At 46.0% G+C, this 19,744-nt stretch overlaps 2 protein-coding genes across 9 annotated transcripts in view; one reads left to right on the top strand and one right to left on the bottom strand.

Annotated features, from left to right (window-relative positions):
• The first annotated feature begins 311 nt into the window (after positions 1–311).
• tmem106c (transmembrane protein 106C) lies at positions 312–7,047 on the top strand. Of its 2 annotated transcripts, none has more exons than XM_021616880.2 (8): positions 312–501; positions 1,254–1,512; positions 1,638–1,701; positions 3,402–3,561; positions 3,685–3,825; positions 4,022–4,071; positions 5,033–5,086; positions 5,200–7,047. In XM_021616880.2, exons 2-8 carry the CDS (start codon positions 1,302–1,304, stop codon positions 5,318–5,320), a joined length of 801 nt encoding a protein of 266 aa, XP_021472555.1. In that variant the 5' UTR covers positions 312–501; positions 1,254–1,301; the 3' UTR covers positions 5,321–7,047. The 2 variants fall into 2 exon arrangements, with proteins under 2 accessions (XP_021472555.1, XP_021472554.1); XM_021616879.2 differs by having other exon boundaries at positions 315–596.
• Positions 7,048–7,180: 133 nt separating this feature from the next.
• LOC110531258 (tensin-2) overlaps positions 7,181–19,744 on the bottom strand; it is a 75,889-nt gene continuing 63,325 nt past the window's right edge. For 2 of the 7 annotated variants that reach the window (XM_036988832.1, XM_036988834.1), the window contains exons 16-28: positions 19,729–19,744; positions 19,505–19,621; positions 17,878–19,374; positions 17,583–17,745; positions 15,283–17,459; positions 15,056–15,187; positions 14,847–14,942; positions 14,517–14,594; positions 12,956–13,036; positions 12,603–12,771; positions 12,325–12,393; positions 11,297–11,326; positions 10,132–10,737 (exon numbers count right to left, since the gene is read on the bottom strand). The exon at positions 19,729–19,744 is cut by the window's right edge and continues 50 nt beyond it. In XM_036988832.1, coding sequence (XP_036844727.1) covers positions 10,596–10,737; positions 11,297–11,326; positions 12,325–12,393; positions 12,603–12,771; positions 12,956–13,036; positions 14,517–14,594; positions 14,847–14,942; positions 15,056–15,187; positions 15,283–17,459; positions 17,583–17,745; positions 17,878–19,374; positions 19,505–19,621; positions 19,729–19,744 — 4,767 coding nt within the window. In that variant the 3' untranslated portion in view covers positions 10,132–10,595. Of the gene's footprint in view, positions 8,709–8,764; positions 10,738–11,296; positions 11,519–12,324; positions 12,394–12,602; positions 12,772–12,955; positions 13,037–14,516; positions 14,595–14,846; positions 14,943–15,055; positions 15,188–15,282; positions 17,460–17,582; positions 17,746–17,877; positions 19,375–19,504; positions 19,622–19,728 lie in introns of those variants that run through there. The other 5 variants (XM_036988833.1, XR_005053335.1, XR_005053338.1 and 2 more) reach the window with 5 other exon arrangements.

Here is a 19,744-nt window from a genome sequence, read left to right as displayed (position 1 = left end):
TGGAATAATGTAGTAACCAAACAAGTTTTAAACAGCTTAAAATATATTATATATTTGAGATTCCTCAAATAGCCACCCTTTGCCAGGTTTGCACACTCTTAATAAACTAAAGAAAAACGCTTGAATGAGTAGGTGTTCTAAAACCTTTGACCGGTTGTGTACATTACTTTATTTCAATATTATTTTTAGGTAGGGATGTGCAAAACGGAAACTTCGCAAAATTCTTCCAAAATAAAAAACTGTAGGCGTAAATCCTGGTTTGCACTGTACCTTTAAGAAGATTTTCAAGCGCCAACTAGAATTAAACCGATTGCAAGCCCATCAACAACCGGGGTTAAACATTAGCCCAAACAGTTTCAAAAAGTTCCGTTTTGTAACTAAAACTATTGGACAAATTCAGGTAGCTCCCGCCCCGTTTAGTTCAGTTTGCTTCCGTTTAAGAAACGTTTTGCAACATAATCTGCGGAATGAATACACCCCTGCACAAGAACGAACTGCAAAGTGAGTGTCACGAGCTGCTGGCAAAACAACACGATCAATGACTTGATAGCCTTACCTGAATGTTCTTAGAAATATCGTCAACCAAATATATAAAGGTAAGACAACTATTATGTCTGAAGACGCAAGACTAGTGCAGGTTGTGCACCTTGGTAAACGTTGACAGCTAGCTAGTTAACTTTGCTTGCTAGCTAACAGCTCGATAGCTAAGTTAGCTAGCTACTTACCTTACGTAACTTTACCGCTAGCAAGATAGCTCAAACATTCTCGACCGCAGTGGCACGAAGCTTGCTGTTGTTATTGTGCTTTGATTCGACTAAATAACTGATAGTTGTGTTGTTGTTGGACATAATACGTTACTAGCCAATGTGTAGCTAGCTAGCTATTGTGATAGTGTTCATAGCTATGTTTTTAAACATGTTATGGTCATTGTTCATGCCTATCCACATACTTCCACGTTTGACATTAAGAGGCCACGCCCTACGCCATTTATTCCGATTGCCATATCTGTGCTACAGGGAAATGTAGTAGTGCCTGGGACATTATGTGCTTTGAGGCCTGGCGTACTGGCCAACGTCTGTCTAGTCTGGAAATCCCAGACCTACTGTAGGGCAACACAACTGGAACATTGTTTACATTGTGGGAGGCAACCCATCTGCAGTAGGCTAATAATTTTAAATACAATTGCCAAACGTTGATTATTAGCCTAAATAAGTCCTGCCCTTTACTCAACTTTTATTTTTGCTGTGCCCTAGGGTCTGTCCTTTGAAAAAAGGCTGGCTTGATTATCTGCCAGCCAGCTCATGGGCACTCAATGGTCCCGAAGCGAAAGCGACAGCAGTCTTCTGCTCGTCCCGGAGGTTGGGACAGGGTGGCAGACGGGAGATGATGATGATGACTCGCTGGATGGACTGGACAGACAGGAGGACATTGCTCGGTTCCCTTATGTAGAGTTTACTGGCAGGGACAGTATTACCTGTCCAACATGCCAAGGCACTGGCCACATCCCCTCAGGTGAGGCATTTCCTGTCTGGATTCCTGTCCTGCTGGGCATTGATTGCTGTACTGATGTGGTAGGGATCATTATGATGGTGTTCTCCCATTTGACTTGTCCCTCTTCTGTGGTCATTGTCTTTCAGAGCAGGTCAATGAGCTTGTGGCTCTGGTTCCCTACAACGACCAGAGACTCCGGCCCCAGAGAACGTACGTTTTACAGCTAACCCATTTTTCTCACCAGCTTATATCTGGATCGGTCACATACAGTTGAAGTCGGAAGTTTTCATACACTTAGGTTGGAGTCATTAAAACTCATTTTTCAACCACTCCACAAATTTCTTGTTAACAAACTATAGTTTGGGCAAGTTGGTTAGGACATCTACTTTATGCATGTCACAAGGAATTCTTCCAACAATTGTTTACAGACAGATTATTTCACTGCATCACAATTCCAGTGGGTCAAAAGTTTTCAAACACTAAGTTGACTGTGCCTTTAAATAGCTTGGAAATTTCCAGAAAATGATGTCATGGCTTTAGAAGCTTCTGATAGGCTAATTGACATCATTTGAATCAATTGGAGTTGTACTTGTGGATATATTTCAAGGCCTACCTTCAAACTCAGTGCATATTTGCTTGACATCATGGGGAAATCAGCCAAGACCTCAGAAAACAAATTGAAGACTTCCACAAGTCTGGTTCATCCTTGGGAGCAATTTCCAAACGCATGAAGGTACCAAGTTCATCTGTACAAACGATAGTACGCAAGTATAAACACCATGGGCCCACGCAGCCGTCGTATCGCTCAGGAAGGAGACGTGTTGTCTCTCCTAGAGATGAACGTACTTTGATGTGAAAAGTGCAAATCAATCTCAGAACAACAGCAAAGGACCTTGTGAAAATGCTGGAGGAAACAGGTACAAAGTATCTATATCCACAGTAAAACGAGTCTTATATCGACATAACCTGAATGGCCGCTCAGCAAGGAAGAAGCCACTGCTCCAAAACCGCCATAAAAAAGACAGACTACGGTATGCAACTGCACATGGGGACAAAGATGGTACTTTTTGGAGAAATGTCCTCTGGTCTGTTGAAACAACAATAGAACTGTTTGGCCATAATGACCATTGTTATGTTTGGAGGAAAAAGAGGGAGGCTTGCAAGCCGAAGAATCCCAACCGTGAAGCACAGGGGTGGCAGCATGTTGTGGAGGTGGCTTTGCTGCAGGAGGGACTGATGCACTTCACAAAATAGATGGCATCATGAGGCAGGATAAATGATGTGGATATATTGACGCAACATCGCAAGACATCAGTCAGGAAGTTAAAGCTTGGTCGCAAATGGGTCTTCCAAATGGACAATGATCCCAAGCATACTTCCAAGGTTGTGACAAAATGGCTTAAGGACAACAAAGTCAAGGTATTGGAGTGGCCATCACAAAATCCTGACCTCAACCCTATAGAACATTACACCAGCTCTGTCAGGAGGAATGGGCCAAAATTCACCCAACTTATTGTGGGAAGCTTGTGGAAGGCTACTCAAAACGTTTGACCCAAGTGAAACAATTTAAAGGCAATGCTACCAAATATTAATTGAGTGTATGTAAACTTCTGACTCACTGGGAATGTGATGAAAGAAATAAAAGCTGAAATAAATCATTCTCTACTATTATGCTGACATTTCACATTCTTAAAATGAAATGGTGATCCTAACTAACCGTAAGTCGGGATTTTTACTAGGATTAAATGTCAGAAATTGTGAAACTGAGTTTAAATGTATTTGGCTAAGGTGTATGTAAACTTCGCCTTCAACTGTACATAACCATCACAGTCTGTCATTTTTAGTTGGTTCAGTTTGTTTTTTGGGTAACATTGATTGTCAAAGTAAACAGTAAGTGCTATGTTTGACAGGAAGCTGTATGTGGTCCTCTCGGCGGTGCTATGTCTCCTGGCTTCCTCGCTGGTGGTCTTCTTCCTCTTTCCTCGCTCTGTCATGGTGGAGGATGATGGGATACGCTCTGTCACCGTGCAGTTTGATCACATCAACACTAAAGTCCTCATAAATATGACAGTAAGTCAGTAAATCGCGTGAAGATGTACTCTGTTAGTTGGAGATAAGATGGTAATTTGACTGTTTCCTGCTGTTTATGGTGTGTTCTGCTGACTGTTCATTTTCCCTGGTCCTATTTGTCAGAGCTCCTTGAACTTCACCAACTCAAACTTCTTCACAGTGATGGTGGATAGTCTAAGCTGCCAGGTTCTCTATATGAAAACAGTCATAGGCACCATGCAGCTAGATAACGTCATCACCATCCAGCCCCTGAGCCAGACACAGGTAGGGCCTGCTGCAGTCTTAGACGCAGTGAACCATCACTTGGGACACATTCACTCCATGTTACATGTAGTTTAATGATTGACTTGTATACGTTACTTGCTTCAAATATACGTCTTGTTTGCATTTCCTGCCAAAATTTCATTTGACTTCTGGTCTTGACTATTTTAAAACTTTTTATTTTATTTTTTTACTACAGGTGAACTTCACAGTCAGCGTTCAGATCAGTGGAAGCACCTCCTATGTTTAGTAAGTTAAAGGGACCTGTAAAGACCTGTATTTAGTTGTTTTTGTTTCAAGTCCTGTAATTGTTAATATATCAAATGTTATTTGTCACATGCTTCGAATACAACCAGTGTAGATCTTACTTACAAGCCCTTAAAACCTCTTAAGGATCCACCCCTTTAAAAAAAATATTAAAAAAAATACCTAAAATGACATATCCAAATCTAACTGCCTGTAGCTCAGGATATGCATATTCTTGGTACCATTTGAAAGGAAAAACTTTGAAGTTTGTGGAAATGTGAAAGGAATGTCGGAGAATATAACGCAATAGATCTGGTAAAAGAAAAAGAAAACTTTGTATTTTTGTTTTAACATCTTTGAAATGCAAGAGAGGCCATAATGTATTATTCCAAGATTTTGTCCACTAGAATGCAGCAGTGTATGTGATTTTTTTGTTGTTGACTGATCCTATGAACAATTGCATTTCTGTTCAAAATGTTGTATCAAGACTGCCTAAATGTGTGTAATTTGTTTATTAATAACTTTTCAAGTTCAAAATTGTGTACTCCTCAATATTAGCATGGTATATTTCACTGTAATAGCTACTGTAAATTGTGCAGTTAGATTAACAAGAATTTAAGCCTTCTGCCAATATCAGATATGTCTATGTCCTGGGAAATGTTCTTGTTACTTACAACCTCATCCTAATCGCATTAGCCTACATTAGCTCATCCATCCCGTGGATGGGACACCGATCCCGAAATAAGTTTTTAATTAACCAACTAAGAAAAGAGTTAGTTTATGTTTAGTAAATATTTTATTAAAGAAAAAAAAGTATCACAATAACGAGGCTATATACAGGGGGTACTGGTACTGAGTAAATGTGTGGGGGTACAGGTTAGTTGAGGTAATTTGCACATGTAGGTAGGGGTAAAGTTCTATTTGTGATTGTGAAGAGGTTCTAACTGCTCTTTCCACCCTCCAGTGCCTTCTGCACCATGGCAAGCATCAAGGTTCACAATATCTTGGTTATCATGCAGTAAGTATATCCTACCTCGTAGTTGTGAAACCGTATCACTTCCATCTCTACCTCTTGCCATTTTGTCTTTATATTTCACTGTTTTTAATCACAACTGTGTTCTTCGTTCCCAGGACATCTGTGAAAACCTCCTACATGATGCGCACGGCCCAGAATACCCTGGAAGCCTATCGCTACATTGACTGTGGTTCAAACTCCACGGTTCACCAGCCCCCACGCCGACTGTGGCAGTAACCCTCCCTCCCTCCCTCCCTCACCACTAAAATCACCACCAGCCAGTGGTGAGGCCAAGAGTCCAGCAGCAAGGGACAGAGGGACCAAGATGCTGGGAGCCAGGTGACAAGAACCAGGGAATGTTTCCAATCATTTCAGTCCAAGCATTTGTTTTGACTTCAGGATCATTAAGTTTGATCACTTGCCTTCATAAATGCAACAAACACCAGCTCTTCAGTAAATTATATTCAGCTGTTGTATATTTTGCTGAAATTCAAGACATGACTAATTTACATCCTGTTGAAGCCGCAACAATCTTGACTTTAGGAGGGAATTAGTTATCCTTTAGCTTGAGCACAGTTACCGGTGTTACTACTGAATTATGACTACGTATCCTGCTGTGCTAGTCCTTGAGCGTTCGCTCACATTTTTAAGTGTCCTTTGGTGTGGGTCCTATGATTTCAGGGACTTGGCACAGTAGGAATGTATAAAGTGGCTGATATTTTATTGTGCAAGAAGGGAGATTTGCTTCCTGCTATTTATATCTGGGACAGGACTAGTCGAGGGATGTGCCTAAGACAATTTGTTTGCACCTCAAAAATGGTACATAGGGCTATTGTTTGTATCTCTGATTTATTTTCTGCTTTTTAATAAGGGCGAGTTACTGTCAGCAGGTACTATCATAAGTTAATACACTCCGTTTGGGTGTTTCCCACTGATTTACTAAGCATTTATACTAGTACAAGATTAAACATAAGAGTAGTAATATATGATTCTAAAGTCCATAAAAAGGCAGGTTTGTTTTTTTTTTTTCTTTGGGATTGAACATTTTACTGCCCTTAATTATGGGGGGGGGGGGGGGACTGCAAATGTTTTGCTAGAGCATGATTAGCTGGTGTATCCAACTATCATGTCGAAGTACAACGTTGTTGACATGATTGTTAAAAATGTAATACTGAGAGCATAGTCTTGCCAAGTACACAGCACACTAGCACAGTGTAAGGACATCTGTCCGCGGAGGCCCAACTTGGACTTAATAACTCCGTAATGGCTTGCTAAAGGGATCTTTAATGACAGCCACTGCAGTATTAACCAGGTCGGCATGACTAAAACGTCATTAACTCACTCACTGTCCTATTGTGTTGGGTATCTTCGTAATGGCATTTACATTCCAAAGCACAGCACATCTTGTTGTCATAGACTTTATAATTAAGCTGATGAAATTACTTGAAATTTGGTTTCGGAGTTTGGTATTTCCAGAGTGTGTAAAAGCGATAAGCTTGTGTGGTATTTCCAAGTTAGCGGATTGTTTTGTTTAATTTAGCTCTGCTGGTTAGATCTTTTTGAATTGTGTTTGAACAGGGTTATTGCACTAAAGGGCAATGGAGACCGCCTGAGTGCCAATCTGTTTGTGCTATCATGCTAACTTCCTGTCACTCATTGTCATGCAAAAAAAGTTTGGCTTGACAATGACAGCAATGACTTGGCAAGAGCTCAACCAGATCTGAGACAAGGTTACAATGGAGAAAGGTGAAAACAGATGGTGAGGTGTAAAAAAAAAAAAAAAAAAAAAAAAAAAAAAAAAACACATGTGTTTTGTATGCTGAAGGAATATGACTGAATCATGCCTTGTAGGGGATGAAATTGAGGAAATGTATGTATTTTTCAAATGCCAAAATTCTAAAATGGGGAGAAAAAAAACAAGGGAATGTTCAACTAATAAAGATGGTTACTTTTTTTAATGAGAACATGGCTGACGTTTTTTGTTTTTAGACCTTGCTCTTGAAAAGTGCTTGTTTCTGAGCAAAATACACAAGGCTTTAAATTCTTGGGTACAGTTTAGAAACCTAGAGATGGTAAAACCAATGAGCAGAAATCAGATTTGGCACCACAACTTTTGTTTTATTATATTCAGTTGTGCATACAAAGCTTTCTTTAAAAAAATAGCATATAACAAGATTTTCCTCAATGTTTCATTTTTACTTTCACTTTCCTAGCTGCATGTGATAAAATATATTACTACATATAAAGATCAATAAGAAAAACAGACCACAATATATTACCACTGTTATACAAAGTAGTCTTCATGTCTTACAAAAACGATGCAAAACTCGTATCAATACAAACACATGAAGCTTAAAAATATGAAAGATGAAATCCTAATACAGGAGTGCTTTGTCTTTGGTTTAAGTACATAGGGCCTTAGACACCTCTCTGATTTATGTTTGTACATAAAGTCATACAGGTAAAAAAGAGGTGAGCATTATGTTGAAGTTGTGGCAAAGACATGACCTCATCCTTGTCTTGTTTTTAATGTTGGAATATATTTCTCAAAAATATACAATATAAGGAATATTATTTGCATCATAGGTTAGCATTTACCCATAATATGTGTATAATAGAACTACATGACTATTTGCAGCGATATTATTGTGTACAGTGCTTGACAGAAGAATCCATGGTTATACAATGCACTGGGGAGGGCAGTGGTGTGGCACACCTTTGTTCCTTGGTTGTCCTTGGTTACTGCAAGCGTTTCTTTCTAGGGCACAATTCATAAGAACTTACATGTGAACTAAACATAATACCCCATCATCTCTGGGACTTGCCATATCTGTGGCCTAACCCCTAGCCTCCACACATTACCATATCTGTACCCTAACCCCTAGCCTCCACACATTACCATATCTGTACTCTAACCCCTAGCCTCTACACATTACCATATCTGTGGCCTAACCACTAGCCTCCACACATTACCATATCTGTACCCTAACCCCTAGCCTCCACACATTACCATATCTGTACTCTAACCCCTAGCCTCCACACATTACCTTAACCCCTAGCCTCCACACATTACTATATCTGTACCCTAACCCCTAGCCTCCACACATATCTGTGGCCTAACCCCTAGCCTCCACACATTACCATATCTGTACCCTAACCCCTAGCCTCCACACATTACCATATATGTACCCTAACCCCTAGCCTCCACACATTACCATATCTGTACGCTAACCCCTAGCCTCCACACATTACTATATCTGTACCCTAACCCCTAGCCTCCACACATGACCATATCTGTGCCCTCACCCCTAGCCTCCACCACATTACCATAGCTGTACCCTAGCCCCTAGCCTCCACTACATTACCATATCTGTACCCTAGCCTCCACATACATTACCATATCTGTACCCTAGCCCCTAGCCTCCACACATTACCATATCTGTACCCTAACCCCTAGCCTCCACACATTACCCTAACCCCTAGCCTCCACACATTACCATATCTGTACCCTAGCCCCTAGCCTCCACACATTACCATATCTGTACCCTAACCACTAGCCTCCACACATTACCATATCTGTACCCTAACCCCTAGCCTCCACACATTACCATATCTGTACCCTAACCTCCACACATTACCCTAACCCCTAGCCTCCACACATTACCATATCTGTACCCTAACCCCTAGCCTCCACACATTACCCTAACCCCTAGCCTCCACACATTACCATATCTGTACCCTAACCCCTAGCCTCCACACATTACCCTAACCCCTAGCCTCCACACATGACCATATCTGTACCCTAACCCCTAGCCTCCACACATTACCATATATGTACCCTAACCCCTAGCCTCCACACATTACCATATCTGTACTCTAACCCCTAGCCTCCACACATTACCATATATGTACCCTAACCTCTAGCCTCCATACATTACCCTAACCCCTAGCCTCCACACATTACCCTAACCCCTAGCCTCCACACATTACCATATCTGTACCCTAGCCCCTAGCCTCCACCACATTACCATATCTGTGCCCTCACCCCTAGCTTCCATCACATTACCATATCTGTGCCCTAGCCCTTAGCCTCCACCACATTACCATATCTGTGCCCTAACCCCTAGCCTCCACCACATTACCATATCTGTACCCTAGCCCCTAGCCTCCACACATTACCCTAACCCCTAGCCTCCACACATTACTATATCTGTGCCCTAACCCCTAGCCTCCACCACATTACCATATCTGTGCCCTAACTCCTAGCCTCCACACACATTGATACCCTAACCACATACACTTTGTCGCTTGCACATTACAAATAGACGTTTCTCACTTTTACTTTTTACTGTAGCATAACATACCCTGCTGTAGTCTACTGTAGCCTACTGTAATCTACTATAGCCTAATGTAGTCTACTGTAGCCTAATGTAGTCAGTCTAATGCAGCCTACTGTAGTCTGCTGTAATCTACTGTAGTCTACTGTAATCTACTGTAGCCTAATGTAGTCTACTGTAGCCTAATGTAGTCAGTCTAATGCAGCCTACTGTAGTCTGCTGTAATCTACTGCAGTCTACTATAATCTACTGTAGCCTAATGTAGTCTACTGTAGCCTAATGTAGTCAGTCTAATGCAGCCTACTGTAGTCTGCTGTAATCTACTGCAGTCTACTATAATCTACTGTAGCCTAATGTAGTCTACTGTAGCCTAATGTAGTCAGTCTAATGCAGCCTACTGTTGTCTACTGTAATCCACTGTAGCCTAATGTAGTCTACTGTAGCCTAATGTAATATACATGTAGCCTAATGTAGTCTGTATACTGTAGCCTACTGTAATCTACTGTAGCCTAATGTAGTCAGTCTACTGTAGCCTACTGTAGTCTACTGTAGCCTAATGTAGTCAGTCTACTGTAGCCTACTGTAATCTACTGTAGCCTAATGTAGTCAGTCTACTGTAGCCTACTGTAATCTACTGTAGCCTAATGTTGTCAGTCTACTGTAGCCTACTGTAATCTACTGTAGCCTAATGTAGCCTACTGTAATCTACTGTAGCCTAATGTAGCCTACTGTAATCTACTGTAGCCCAATGTAGCCTACTGTAGCCTGCTGTAGGACTATATCATCTTCTACATTGTGTTTGACTTACACTTATGATTGTCAAAGGGAGAGTGACAGGGTTGAGGCAAGATCTTTGGTAGACTAGGCTACTTATTGATACCTTAGATTACTGACTAACAAGTGACAACAAAGCTTTGGTATCTCGAAGGCAACTATCAATGGCGGCATTATAGACATTAGAATATAAACAACGATTACGTTTAGATTATAATTCAAAATGGCAGTCATGTTTAAAATGTTGAGCCTTTGGGGTCAAACTCAGTCTTTGAAAAGATGCCACCACCACTAGTGCTTTATGGGTCTGTAAAGCATTTCTGTAGCCTCCTGATTCTCTTTAGGAGTTGTGACAGTGTTGTTGCGGTGACAGGTCATTGGCTTGGTCCTTTTCTGTCTCTCTACCTGCGCTGCGGCCCTAACATCACCTTGTTGATGAAGTTGACGATGGCTGAGGCAGGCTGCTCCGGGTCGAGCTCGGCAAACAGATGACACACGTTCTCTGCCATGCTGCCTGGCTTCTTGGCTACAAACCCAAACACCCTATTGAACAGGAGGAGGAGGAGGAGAAAGAGAGGGGAAAGGAAAGAGATAGAGGGGGGAGAAATACACACTTACTCAGACATGGTGATGCCCATTCTTACTGGTTTGATATGACGACTGAGGGTGAGACTAAAGTATGGGCCAGCTAATTACAGTTACTGTAGTAGAAGGTACGACCTGGAAGGATAATATTTGCCTTGTTCAACCATCCTGACCTCACAAGCTTCCATTCTGTTTCGCCCTCTCAGATTCAGTGAGGTGGAACGAGAGACCAACGTACAGGATGGTGGATCACGTTAGCATAATACCTCCTAAGCTACAATACAATATATTTTTTTAAATCCTCAAACACCACAGCTTTCGTAAATTGGCATAAAACAGGAACTGTGAGCATAGATATTTGTGAACATGAATTTGAGACTGTGTTCATGATCCACAGATATTTACCGGGATGACGGGCAAGGCACAGAAGAAATAAGATGCCATGCAGGTAATCAAACATTGTCAACACACATTAAGTGCTCCAAAACCAACATGTCCAGACACGTAGAGCACTTACTTAGAAGTTGTGCTGTCTGAGTTAGTCCACCTGAAGCAAAGAGACAGACAGAGCTCTCAAACAAGCACAGAGGCATAGGTACAGCTTACGTTCACAGCCAAGGCCTGCAATACCCAGTTATACACATACCACACACTCTCTCCATCTTACATGCACACACTCTCTCCATCTCACATACACACACGCACACACTCTCTCCATCTCACACACTCGTGCACGCACACACACTCGCACGCACGCACGCACGCACGCACGCACGCACGCACGCACGCACGCACGCACGCACGCACGCACGCACGCACGCACACACACACACACACACACACACACACACACACACACACACACACACACACACACACACACACACACACACAGACACAATTCAAGCTCATACAGATCCATGCACAGGTTTACAGCAAGATGAATGAAATATGGTGATGATTGAAATGCCTGTATTATCTTATTTAAATGGATGGTGTAGATACACTGTGTGGTCAGAATGTTTCCATTATATTGAGGATATAGTACTGATGTAATACTGTGTGGTCAGAAAGTTTCCATTATATTGAGGATATAGTACTGATGTAATACTGTGTGGTCAGAATGTTTCCATTACATTGAGGATATAGTACTGATGTAATACTGTGTGGTCAGAATGTTTCCATTATATTGAGGATATAGTACTGATGTAATACTGTGTGGTCAGAATGTTTCCATTACATTGAGGATATAGTACTGATGTGATACTGTGTGGTCAGAATGTTTCCATTATATTGAGGATATAGTACTGATGTAATACTGTGTGGTCAGAATGTTTCCATTACATTGAGGATATAGTACTGATGTAATACTGTGTGGTCAGAATGTTTCCATTATATTGAGGCTATAGTACTGATGTGATACTGCCTGGCACTGGTTTCAATAACATCTCAGTCTTCAATAGGATCTACAGCCTATCTGTCATATCTGGGTTGACCGTGGTTGTGATTAGGTTGTGGTCTGTGCTGGCTGGCTCCAGTGCCCACCTCCTGTCCTGGGGGTCGATGCTGCTGAAGGTCACACTGTTGACTGGGTAGTGTCTCCTGAAGAACACCCTATAGATAGATAGATAGATAGATAGACAGACAGACAGACAGACTATTCAGTGTGACCATTGATATCCCAAACATCTCCACTAATCTACCACAATACATCCATGCAAACCTTTCTTCCTATTTTCTTTACTTATCGCTAATGATATACTGAACATGGGTGATGGGCCTCAGAAATGTAGGCAATATGAACTGGTCAGTGGTCATGTTACCTGCGTTGGCTGTCGGTCAGTGTGATGCCCTGTGAGGACACTTTGAAGTGGACCACTGTGGCCGCTGGCCGGGGGTTCTGTGCCAGGGTGGCTCCGGTTGCTCTGGAGATGGCCTGGGGTCCGGTCAGTGACTCAGTCTCCACAGAGTTCAGGTAAAGCACATTACAGGCTGGAGAAGAGAGGGGGTGGGGCGGGACAGTTACCACTCAGACAAACAGGGATGTAACGATGGGGACCACTTTAGAGCACGGTGGTGATCGTAGATGTCACACACAACAGGGTCTCTCACCAACAACAGCAGGAATGCAGCCATTAGTGATTGAACATTATGATAACTGATTCATGGAACTCACCTGCACCCTGTTTGAGCAGGTCTGAAGCTGTGCTCATGTTACTAGCAGTCGACTGCAGCTCCTGCATTTCTCCAATGGGATCTACAACACGGAGATGTAAACAAGAGGGCATCATATACTTTGTCTCCATCAGGAGGGCATGGCTGGAAATGTTCCTACCAGGCCAGAAGTCAGTAATTATTTGCATTTTCAGCACAAATTGTCTCGTGATTTGATTGTGAGAGGGTACTTAGCATCAATGGTTATAAAACTGCTTATTTTACTTAGGTGTGGACTGGTTCTTTAGTAGGCTAAGTCATTACAGTCCATAATGGGTTGTTGGGATGTTGAGTGTCAGTAGGCTAACTCATTACAGTCCATAATGGGTTGTTGGGATGTTGAGTGTCAGTAGGCCAACTCATTACAGTCCATCATGGGTTGTTGGGATGTTGAGTTTCAGTAGGCCAACTCATTACAGTCCATCATGGGTTGTTGGGATGTTGAGTGTCAGTAGGCCAACTCATTACAGTCCATAATGGGTTGTTGGGATGTTGAGTGTCAGTAGGCCAACTCATTACAGTCCATCATGGGTTGTTGGGATGTTGAGTGTCAGTAGGCTAACTCATTATAGTCCATAATGGGTTGTTGGGATGTTGAGTTTCAGTAGGCCAACTCATTACAGTCCATAATGGGTTGTTGGGATGTTGAGTTTCAGTAGGCCAACTCATTACAGTCCATCATGGGTTGTTGGGATGTTGAGTGTGTGTAGGCTAACTCATTACAGTCCATCATGGGTTGTTGGGATGTTGAGTGTCAGTAGGCCAACTCATTACAGTCCATCATGGGTTGTTGGGATGTTGAGTGTCAGTAGCCCAACTCATTACAGTCCATCATGGGTTGTTGGGATGTTGAGTGTGTGTAGGCTAACTCATTACAGTCCATCATGGGTTGTTGGGATGTTGATTGTCAGTAGGCTAACTCATTACAGTCCATCATGGGTTGTTGGGATGTTGAGTGTCAGTAGGCCAACTCATTACAGTCCATAATGGGTTGTTGAGATGTTGATTGTCAGTAGGCTAACTCATTACAGTCCATAATGGGTTGTTGGGATGTTGAGTGTCAGTAGGCTAACTCATTACAGTCCATAATGGGTTGTTGGGATGTTGAGTGTCAGTAGGCTAACTCATTACAGTCCATAATGGGTTGTTGGGATGTTGAGTGTCAGTAGGCTAACTCATTACAGTCCATCATGGGTTGTTGGGATGTTGAGTGTCAGTAGGCTAACTCATTACAGTCCATCATGGGTTGTTGGGATGTTGAGTGTCAGTAGGCTAACTCATTACAGTCCATAATGGGTTGTTGGGATGTTGAGTGTCAGTAGGCTAACTCATTACAGTCCATCATGGGTTGTTGGGATGTTGAGTGTCAGTAGGCTAACTCATTACAGTCCATCATGGGTTGTTGGGATGTTGAGTGTCAGTAGGCTAACTCATTACAGTCCATCATGGGTTGTTGGGATGTTGAGTGTCAGTAGGCCAACTCATTACAGTCCATAATGATTTGTCTGGATGTTGCTGCTGACCTTTCTCTGGGATCCGTAAGGAACAGGGCAGAGAGATGGGAGTGATGGAGTGCTGGTATACTAACGCAGACAAACTCCCTGTGGAACACGCACGTACACACACACAACACACACACACACACACACACACACACACACACACACACACACACACACACACACACACACACACACACACACACACACACACACACACACACACACACACACACACAATTAGACTAAAATCTCCATTGGGCAGAACAACTATAGAACATATCACTTGAAATGACTGAAAACGAACAATGTAGCCCAAAACGGAGAGCATCCTATTCATTATGAACAACTCACCAAAGTGGGGCTCATTCTGACACCCTTTGATCTTCACTCCACGGGGGCCCGTCTCAATCAGGAAGTGTCGCACCAGCTGCTCCAATGGATCGACCACTGTGTGTGTGTGTTACAGGGAGAACATTACTAGCTAGCAAAAATTGAAGTGCTTTGTGTCGAAGAAATCTAGGTGGTTGAGACGTAGGCAAGGGGCAGGCGTTGAGTCATACCTCTGCTGCTGGGGTTGTTGAGGTTAGCGGGCGGGGTGGCCACTTTCAGCGCCAGGCCATAGGCTCCCTGGAAGGAGTTGCTGTCCCGGATAAGAAAGGCCCCTGGTTCTCTCTCCTTCAGCGCAGCTATGGCTACAGGAATAGAGAAAATAGACGTGAAAAAGGTTCATGCATATTGCATAACAGTCTGCTTCCTTTATGAAAAGTAAAACAGTAACTGAAGTTACCTTGGTCCCTGGAGATGCCAGGCTTGTACCAGAAGCGTGAGTTGTCCTGGACAAACGTAACACTGACTCTGCCTGCCATCTCACTCTCCAGAGATAGCATTCCCTCTCCTTGGCCTGCAGGGGGCGCCATCTCCCCCACCGTTGGAGAGAAGGTGACATGGTGCTGTGAGGGGGTTGGCCTCAGGGTCCTCACCCCGCAATTAGGCGACCCTGGCTGGGCAGACTGACCCCGTTTCTCTGGGAGTGGGCACTGGGGGATGGTGACAGCAGTGTAGCTCAAGTATGGCACATGTGGGTCTGATGGGGGATAGCAGCCGGTGGCAGAGATGGGGAATGTGGGGGTGGTGTGTACCTCAGGGGCTGGAGAGTGCCCGCTGGTGCTGCCCTCCATGCCAGGGTAGTGCTGCAGGGGTCCTGGGGGCTCAGTGACCAGCATCAACCTCCGGCCCAGGGTGGCGAAGCCGGGAACAGGAGGCTCTGAGGAGTGGGACCCCTCCAGACTGCTGATGGGAGGCTGGGGGGAGGAAGGGGCCGAGGTGAGGGTGGAGCTGGATTTAGGGACCTCTGTGGTCAGTTTCCTGAGTGGACATGCTCCAGGTACAGGGTTGGGGGACTGGAACTGGGGCTGGGCAACAGGAGGCAGTACAGCAGTCTCTGTAGGATGGGTGGTCTTTGGACCAGTTAGGCTAGCTTTCTCAGTGGGTGTCTGAGTGGGTGTAGCAGGGTGGCAGTGGTTGCTGGGCTGGCTGGTTGTAGTTGAGGGTGAAGATGTAGCAATGTAGTTCTGGGGCTGGTGGGGTGAAGATGTAGCACTGTGGTTCTGGGGCTGGTGGGGTGAAGATGTAGCACTGTGGTTCTGGGGCTGGTGGGGTGAATATGTAGCGCTGTGGTTCTGGGGCTGGTGGGGAGAAGATGTAGCGCTGTGGTTCTGGGGCTGGTGGGGAGAAGATGTAGCACTGTGGTTCTGGGGCTGGTGGGGAGAAGATGTAGCACTGTGGTTCTGGGGCTGGTGGGGTGAAGGTGCAGCACTGTGGTTCTGGGGCTGGTGGGGTGAAGATGTAGCACTGTGGTTCTGGGGCTGGTGGGGTGAAGATGTAGCACTGTGGTTCTGGGGCTGGTGGGGAGAAGATGTAGCGCTGTAGTTCTGGGGCTGGTTGGGTGAAGATGTAGCACTGTGGTTCTGGGGCTGGTGGGGTGAAGGTGTAGCACTGTGGTTCTGGGGCTGGTGGGGTGAAGATGTAGCACTGTGGTTCTGGGGCTGGTAGGGTGAAGATGTAGCGCTGTGGTTCTGGGGCTGGTGGGGTGAAGATGTAGCACTGTGGTTCTGGGGCTGGTGGGGTGAAGATGTAGCGCTGTGGTTCTGGGGCTGGTGGGGTGAAGGTGTAGCACTGTGGTTCTGGGGCTGGTGGGGTGAAGATGTAGCACTGTGGTTCTGGGGCTGGTGGGGTGAAGATGTAGCACTGTGGTTCTGGGGCTGGTGGGGTGAAGATGTAGCACTGTGGTTCTGGGGCTGGTGGGGTGAAGATGTAGCACTGTGGTTCTGGGGCTGGTAGGGTGAAGATGTAGCGCTGTGGTTCTGGGGCTGGTGGGGTGAAGATGTAGCACTGTGGTTCTGGGGCTGGTGGGGTGAAGATGTAGCGCTGTGGTTCTGGGGCTGGTGGGGTGAAGGTGTAGCACTGTGGTTCTGGGGCTGGTGGGGTGAAGATGTAGCACTGTGGTTCTGGGGCTGGTGGGGTGAAGATGTAGCACTGTGGTTCTGGGGCTGGTGGGGTGAAGATGTAGCACTGTGGTTCTGGGGCTGGTGGGGTGAAGATGTAGCACTGTGGTTCTGGGGCTGGTAGGGTGAACATGTAGCACTGTGGTTCTGGGGCTGGTAGGGTGAAGTTGTAGCACTGTGGTTCTGGGGCTGGTAGGGTGAACATGTAGTACTGTGGTTCTGGGGCTGGTAGGGTGAGGGTGGTTGTGTTGCTGTCAGTCTGGTCCAGTGGCTGTTGGGTTGGGTGGGGGAAGGTGTGGGTGTCACGGATGTAGACTGTAAAGGGTCAGGGATGTGTTGCTGGTTGACCTGCAACCCCTGAGCAGCAGCACTGCGGGGCCTATCCTGAGACTGGACAGACTCACAGTCACTGTTGACTATGTCAGTCGATCCAACTAGTGAGTGCACACCTAGACTGAGGCTGAAACAAACAGAAAGTCATATTAAAGAGGTATGCAATATATTCTTACATGTAATGTTGGAATGTTTAATTTCTGATATGTGACTTTTGCAGATGTTAAAAAGAAGACAGCAGAATAGGCACCTTTCTTGTGTGCACAGAGGGCTGCTGGTGAGAACAGGGGTGGGCGGCCTAGAGAGGTCAGAGGGCGTGGAACACCGGACATCTCTTGAAGGATGCATCCTCTTGAAGGAACCCTGGGAGATGTGGTCCCGCCAACTCACGTTCTCACTCATCCCCCTTCCATCTTATGGAAGACAGCGAACAGAGAAAATGACTTTATGTGACATAACTGTCAGTTGAATAATGATTTCCTACATTGGTTTAAATCTATTTCATGAAATCATCTTATACAACCCCCCAGTGGGGGTTGTCTCACCTGTCTGGCTCTCAGATGGGTACTGCTGAGTGTGAGCTTCGGGGTGGTGGTCTGCTGGCCCTCTGGTGTGGCTGCAGGGGCCTGACAGGGTGGAGGGAGGGGGCTGAGGGGAGGTGGACTCAGACTGGTAACCTGAGGCATAACCCCTGCTCTCAGAGGGGGAGGGCTGGTAGTGGGAGCAGAGGCAGACCTGGTGCGGGGTCTGGTAGCCACTGCTGCTGCTGCTGCTGTACTTCAGGTCCAGGTGGGCGTGGCCGTGGGAGCGAGACGCCTCTGGGTACGCAGGGTGGCCGGACGGCAGAGGGTCAAAGGTGAAGGCAGGTAGTTCGTGGTCCTGAAGCCTGTAGGCCCTCCGGTGCCAATAGTCTGCCTTTCTCTCCCTCTCCCATTGGAGCTCTGCCTCCCTGTCTCTCTCCCAATGCAGTGACACCTCCCTGCCTCTTCTCAGTCCCCCTGCCTCCCTCTCCCAGTGCATATCTGCCCCTCTAGGCAGCTCAGACTCCCTTACTCTCCTTAGCCCTGCTTCCCGATGCTTCAGTTCTGCCTCTCTGTCCCAGTGGAAGCTCTCTCCTCGCTCCAGCCGCAGGCCGTGGAAGGCTGAATCCTCCCTCCTGATGAGGCAGTCCCGGCAGGGGCAGCCAGGGGGCGGCATGCCGTCCAGCAGCAGCATATCTTGGTAGGACCCGGAGGACTTGGGGTGGTGAGGGTGATGGTGGGTATGTGAGGGAGGGTGGTGGTACGGACCATAGTCATCACTTCTACAGAGCAGGCGCCCGGGTTGAAGGGTGTGGAGGTGAGAGGTCAGGTCCTGGGATGGATAGGGGCACAGAGAGGGGTGACGAGAGGGTCCCTCACGGTGCAGGTAGTGTGGAGGGCCCTGTTGGCGGTTCCATACCAGGTCAGGGGGAGGCAGGGCCTGATGGGGGTGGGTCCATATGTGAGGGGACAGGTCCATATGTGAGGGGACGGTGGCAGGGTTAGTCAAGGGCGGTGACCCAGGGTGGCCGTTGGTGCCCGGAGCTCTGTCCCGGTAGTAGCCGCTGGACATGAGGTGGAGTCGGTCACAGCCGGGCTCGGCACAGCGCTGGGAGTGGTAGCCCACCCGGCAAGAACAGGAGCGGTCGAGCCTCAGGGTGCCTGTATGCTCAGACGACAAGTCCCCATCGTCCAGGATGGCAGTCTCCCTCTCTCTGTCCAGGCCGTCCCTCTCCCCCTCGATGCCCCCCAGCAGTCGGTCCAGGTCCTCTCTCTCCTGCCGGGTGGGTGGCGGGAGCCCTCGGGACTCCTCTGGACGCTCTGGGAGGGCAGACGAGTGGCCGGAGTGAGTGAGAGAGTCAGAGCTAGGAGAGAGCAGCTGGCTCTGACTGGGCCTCTCCTCGCTGGTGCCTGCTGGACTGCCATTGGTGGAGGTCAGGGAGCCAGAGCCTGGGGCTGAGAGACGCTTCTTTATCTGGGCGTACAGACTTCCGTCCACTGGACCCCTGGTGTGGGCTATGTCTGAGAGGGGGAGAGAGAGCAGAGATTTAACATAGCTTCAGAGTACAGTATCATCAGCACAGTATTAACTGCGGGCTGAATGTATTATTGAGAGTGTCTCCCTGGTTCTCTGTACTGCTCTGTACTGTACCATCGAGGCTGTCTTGATAGCGCTGGTTGAAGTTCTCATAGGAGTCCCAGCGCACCACTGGATCAGCTGTGTTGTAGTCCACTGTGACAGCAGGGTCATTTCTCTGGTACTCACGCCCTGAGGAGAGAGTTCATGTTATTAGACACGTGATCAAACACATCAATACAAACGTGTTATTGTGTTCCCTGGCACTGTTACACTGTAAATGCATAGTTCAAACAAACCTTTCATTTTCTCTGG

Source organism: Oncorhynchus mykiss, chromosome 9, assembly GCF_013265735.2.
Source record: "Oncorhynchus mykiss isolate Arlee chromosome 9, USDA_OmykA_1.1, whole genome shotgun sequence".
In the NCBI taxonomy this organism is placed as follows: domain Eukaryota; kingdom Metazoa; phylum Chordata; class Actinopteri; order Salmoniformes; family Salmonidae; genus Oncorhynchus; species Oncorhynchus mykiss.
This window is presented reverse-complemented; position numbering and strand designations above follow the sequence as displayed.